The 6,000-nt window shown below is 35.1% G+C and overlaps 1 protein-coding gene across 1 annotated transcript in view; it reads right to left on the bottom strand.

Annotated features, from left to right (window-relative positions):
* Window positions 1–1,236: 1,236 nt before the first annotated feature.
* Window positions 1,237–6,000, bottom strand: part of LOC145677498 (uncharacterized) — a 41,854-nt gene continuing 37,090 nt past the window's right edge. Inside the window, exon 6 of the mRNA XM_081747976.1 lies at window positions 1,237–4,794. Coding sequence (XP_081604102.1) covers window positions 3,761–4,794 — 1,034 coding nt within the window. The 3' untranslated portion in view covers window positions 1,237–3,760. The remainder of the gene's footprint in view (window positions 4,795–6,000) is intronic.

The raw sequence follows: 6,000 nt of genomic DNA, 5'->3' as shown, positions 1-6,000 counted from the left end.
TGTTACTAATAACAAATAACTTACTACTGATACAAGGTGAAAACAAAAAGAAACCTCAGTTCGGGAATTAAAAAAAAAAAAAAATCAAACGTACATCAATTTCGCACTAAGAGTATATTTAATACAAATAAAAACTCAACAAACGTGAACGTTTTCGATGAACACCTTCAAGCCCCCTTCTTTTAAAATAATAATAATAATAATAATAAAGTACAAACAGAAGAAACGAACATGTGTCAGCCAAATCTTCAGTTACAATGACACAAGATCGTTCTTTCCGTAACACATGACAAATGTCATGAAAATCGAACGTTACTACGTGGGTCAGTCAGAAAGTAAGTTGCACTCCTCCGTAAATATTTTCCGTCAAAGGCTATTTTGATGCAACTGCGTGGCAACACTGCAGACATGTAGCTGTATCGTGTGAAATAACGGCTTTCACAAGGCAAGTGTGGGTGTTCTGATAATCAGTCGTAAACATGTCTCGACAGCTGCAAGAGACGTCCAAATTGGAAATGCGTGCAATTATTTGCTTTTTGTGGGCGAAAATGTGTTAACTGCACTGAAATTTATCGGCAGTTACATAAAGTGTATGTTAAACTGTCCACAGGCATTGTACTCCTGTATAATAATATAAGACCGCATGCAGCACAACAATCGTGAGAACTTCTGACAAAATTTAGGTGGGAAGTGTGGGATCACGCTCCTTATAACCCAGACCTTCCACCATGTGACTTCCACGTGTTTTTGGTTCCATGAAAGACGAACTTTCATGGCGACAATACCACTCGGATGAGGAGGTGAAAGCTGCAGCCCAAGAAAGGTTACCGGGCATTAGACGGGGTTTTCTTTGCAGGAGGCATAGAAAACTTGTACCACGCCTCGATAAATGCTTAACTAACGGATGTAATTACGTTGAAACGTAGATTGTGAATGGAACTTTACGATACAAATATAGTTATTGTAAAATTTCTATCCTGTTTTATTTTCTGAAGTAGTGCAACTAACTTTTTGACTGATCCACGTAGTTTAGAGATTTTTTGCTTTGTTAAGGCTACTATTAAACACAATCATATTATATACATACTTTACACTATCAACGTAGTGTCTTAGTTGTAAAATGTCAATGTACTTAAAAGTCAAACAACAGAAATTAAGTTCTTTAGTCCTACTATAAGGTCCTTTTCACTCCTAGGAGGAGGCTCAGTTCTTAGGGAACAATAAAAACACAACTAATAAATATTTAATTCTTCTTTAATTAGTATTATAATCATCTTTAATTGATGTACACATTTTCTTTTCATTACTTAGTAGAAAAACAAGTATTAGGTAAGTTTTTTTTTTTTTTTTACATTGACTTATTTTTCCTACAGACAAATAACCTATAAAGAGGCTATTTACAAATTGCAGAAAAAAAATCCTCGCATTGCCTTTGAATAAAATTTAATTACAGCACAAGTTACCACTGGAAATCTTGTACCTTTACAATTACCTGGATATCCATCAAAAAAGGTTTTTTTTTTCTTTCTTACATAAATGAGCGTCAGTTTTTTTTATTGTTAACAGAACTATTTTTTTATAAAATGGACAAAAAAGGTCGATTACTGAAAACTATTTTAAGTCAATCGTTTATAAGCAAAAATTACGAGGTTTCGCTGCTAAAACAACTACTACATCTAAATTATGCTGTTTACGACAAATATCGGAAAGGTTATCTAACAGCACGGCATGACATAAAATAAAAACAAACACAGTATGGACCAGAGATAGCAATAAAAAAATATTCCTGAATTATGCATAACGAACGAAGTAGTCCTTTGCATATACCACTTACACACGACACTCTTTTTTTTTTACAGAAATTAGAAAAATATCAAGTTCACAGAACTCGTAATACACGGTTTTACTTTACATTAATGCACAGATTCTGTACTAACAAAAGCAACCAACTTATTAGTAGTTTTAAGATGCACAAAGTAGTACGTACACTTTTGTAATGGAGATTTTACATTTCTGTTTGATTATGTCATCTTCTAAGGTATTAGCATTTAGGTGCTTACTGGCTTTGTATCTCTCTCTCTCTATGCATATATATATATATATATATATATATATATATATGTATATATATATATATATATATATATATATATATATATATATATATATATATATATATATATATATATATATATATATATATATTTGATTGGCCCATAAATGTTTGCGATTTTTTTTTTTTTTTCAGTGAAAATTTAGCATGAGAGATAAAATGTGGCAATGCGTGTTATGTTGTTCGATAGGGCATTGTGTGTTCTAGAAAATGGTGTTTTCAGATTTTTTTATGCTGATTATACTTTCTGTTCTTCTGGTCATTAAAATGGAGTCGTGGACAGAAAAGAGTATTGTTCGACACCTGCTGCTGCTGTTTGGGTTTAATCGAGGTGCAAAATCTGCAGAAGTTGTTAGAGAAATTTGTGAAGTTTATGGTGAAGAAGCGATGCCTCTCAGGAAGGCTCAATATTGGTCTATGCGATTTCAAAGACGACAATTTCGACCTCAGAGACGTGCATCGCACCGAACACCCCGTTCAGTTCGATGAGAAACGATTGGATCAGTTTATTCACGAAGATTCACAGCCAAACAACAAAGGAATCGGTAGAGATAATGGAAGCGCGTCCCACACTGCTATAGAGCGTCACCTTCACTCGACGGGGAAGGTTCAAAAGTTGACGCGTGGGTTCTGCATGCTTTGACCGACGACAAGAAAAATCAACGAGCCATAATCGCCGCCAGTTTGCTTGCCCGTCATCGGTCAACACGTGGACACAAGCAGCGATTTCTCGCCACGAGCTTCACAAATCTCTCGAACAACTTCTGATTAAACCCAAATAGCAGCAGGTGTCAAAAATGCTTTTTCCTGTAGACTTGATACTCCATTTTAATGACCTTAAAGAACAGAAAGTATATCAGTATAAAAAAATCTGAACACACCATTTTGTCGAGCACATAACGCCCTATCGAATAACATAATACACATTGCCACATCATTTTATTTTTCATACAAAATTTTAACAAAAACGCAAACACTTATGGGCCAACCCAATAGTAACTTTTGTGTGTCAAGTTTACTGATTCATGTAGCCTTAAATAAATAATTTTATTAATCTTTATACAAATTTCCGGAAGTCAAAGACCATTTTTGCGGATTCTAACCTAGAAGACAAGGGGAACATAAAACAATGCATGGTTAACAAATTGGAGAACCAACTTGTACTCACGAAACTCATTATGCAACATATTCAAGTCATACGAGAAAAAAAAATTCATTATGCTCTATTAGCATACAAAATCTCCCACCAGAGGGAGTACACACAGTTTTAAAGTTTCCGTTACTAGCATGTCTGCACGCACAAGATACATTAAAAAAAAATCAAAACCAGCACATTTTTCACTAATCGAAAGGCGCATGCGTAGTACACAGTAATGAAGTAACGTTACACACTTCCAACTATATATACGACCGAAATAATCCCACTTTCTCATTTCCGCATTAGTAAAGACGAAAAAATATAATCAGGTACGTATACGCCCGAAAGTAGTACTAAATAGGCGAAGATGATCACACATCGTCTCTAGTTTCTTCTATCATCAATTCCACAGATAAGTACGTTTTGTATTTCCTCTCCCTAAAACTTAAAAGTCATATTACAGAAAAAAAAAAAATATTTATAACAATAACAACCATCCATATAAATCTTCAGTTTCCCTTGTCTTCACTTGCATCACACTTTACACTATTTACCAGACATGGTCCACGAGATTTTTCTTTAGATGGAACAGGTTTTGTGAGCGTCGTCCCAGAAATCTCCACTTCGACATTCTCACTTTCATTTTTCGCTGCATTGTCCATCACTCGCGTCGACTTACGCGTTGATATGTTGTATACCGCGGGAGAAATGGGTTCACTATCACTATTATTACTACTTAGTTTATTAGCCTCTGACGACGTACTCGAGACTACTTTTTCCGCCTGGGGTCTGGAATTTTCTTCTAGAACTTCATTGTCCACTGTGGTACTGTTAGTGGTACTACCATTACTACTACTGTTGCTACTGGTACTACCACTACTATTACACAGGGGCATTTTATTAGGAACAAGTAATCGATTCGCCAACTCCACCTCATCGCCATTACTTAAGGAAAGATGCGGTCTTTTGGCATTGGCATTGTCTAAACCTACATCCTGTCGTTTTCTCTTTGAATTTTTCACTTCCTTAGGTGACGATAGTGGAAAACTAAGACTTCTGCGTACCAGCGTCTCTCCGCTCCCATGCACCTGCTCCTTATTGTTAGTCTCTGGTTTCCTAGGACTCGGTCGTTTTTCGGTACTCGTCATACTATAGATGAAATCTTCTTTTTCTGCTTTTACGCGGTTCCTCACAGGTCGTTCACGTTTCACAATGTCTGGAATCGTAGGAACAAATTTGATCTCCTCGGTCTTTTGAGGTCTGGGCTCAGTTACAGGTTCCAGCTCCGGAATAGTCACAATAGCGTTCTCATCTTCTGTATCAGCAACCACATCAATTTCACTGATTGAATCCTCCAGACTTGATGCAGAAGATTCAGGTTCTGATGCACTATCAACACAGACCTTGGTTGATTCTGTGACACTAGCGGTTTCGGAACTATCACTACGCTGTATTGGGTTTGGTTCTTCGTTAGATATTTCTGAACTTGAGGTAACGACAGCATTTGAACTATCTTTAGGTTCTGTGCTGGTATCTTCACCACCTGTTGGCGAAAATAGCAAAATTATAGTATCTTGTTTTTTTAAAAAAAGTCTTCGCATTAAAAAATGGTATTCTACGCCTAATTGTAAATTCAGAGATAAACACTACGTAATCTATAATTATGATCTTTTCTCATATTGACATTGTACTTGTTGCTTGTATGAGTACCCTGTTTTGAAGTTTTGTTTCAGATCTGTCTTTAAAAAAATAAAAAAAAAAGTAAATAAACGCTGCAGTTTAACGTGATAAGGTCAGAAAGGAACATATACTGTACATTCTACAATATCATTAAAATTAAGCATTGGAAGAACTTCAAGCAAACAAGCTGAGCAGACTTAAAAGAAAAGTATGGTTTTATTTAAACAAAGGCACTTCGGAAAGCACATATAATTGAATAATATTGCTGTAATCTTTCTGCATCAGCACTTACTTTATTCTTCTGATAGTTTTATTTTCAGTGCTGCGAACACCTCATAGGCAAAAGTACAGCACTTTGCTTAAAACAATTATACAGTGTGTTCGTAAAGTTGCGCAACCCAAAGTTTGATTGCGAATATCTTTGGACCAAGAACGATAAAGACATGAGACTTGAAACAAATATAAGAGTGTTCTATGTAGATATTTTTGAGAACATGCCCAATGTTGGAATTTGCAACGTTTTTGTGTAGTGGCAAAAGAAAGTACCGAAAGTGTACAATAAAAAATGTACAAAATGAAAAAAAAAATCAATATTCAGTTGCAGAAAACTGATTGCCATGTAAAATTCTGCATGGCAATCCCTGTGTATATGTGCAGTATGCATCAACATTTATACATTGGTGTCAAAATGTGACAAAGTTCATGCAGAATTGCCATGTAAAAAGGCTATTTAACGTAAGTCTTTTTTTTTTTTTTTTTTTTTGACAAATGTGGCCCTGCCAACATTGTTGTCGTAAAATTACTACAACAGATGTGTTTTAGCTTAATGATACGCAATGAGTATTTTCACATAATTACTAACATGAGTTTTTATCGCAAAAATTTGCGATAAAAAAATATAACCTGGCAGCTGGCATAAAAAAAATCAGAGACCAGAAAATTTTATAGTATATCACGAATGTAAGAGTTACTGACTCTGCAGATTAAAGCCCTTGCCGGAAGGTTAATCGACTATTTATAAAACAAAATTAAAATTTAAAACCGGTCAATTTCCTAATATATCATTTTG

This window comes from Thermobia domestica, unplaced genomic scaffold (assembly GCF_964235325.1).
Source record: "Thermobia domestica unplaced genomic scaffold, izTheDome1.hap1.1 HAP1_SCAFFOLD_956, whole genome shotgun sequence".
Lineage (NCBI taxonomy): Eukaryota > Metazoa > Arthropoda > Insecta > Zygentoma > Lepismatidae > Thermobia > Thermobia domestica.
The sequence above is the reverse complement of the archived record's forward strand: the minus strand, read 5'-3'. Positions and strand labels throughout refer to the sequence as shown.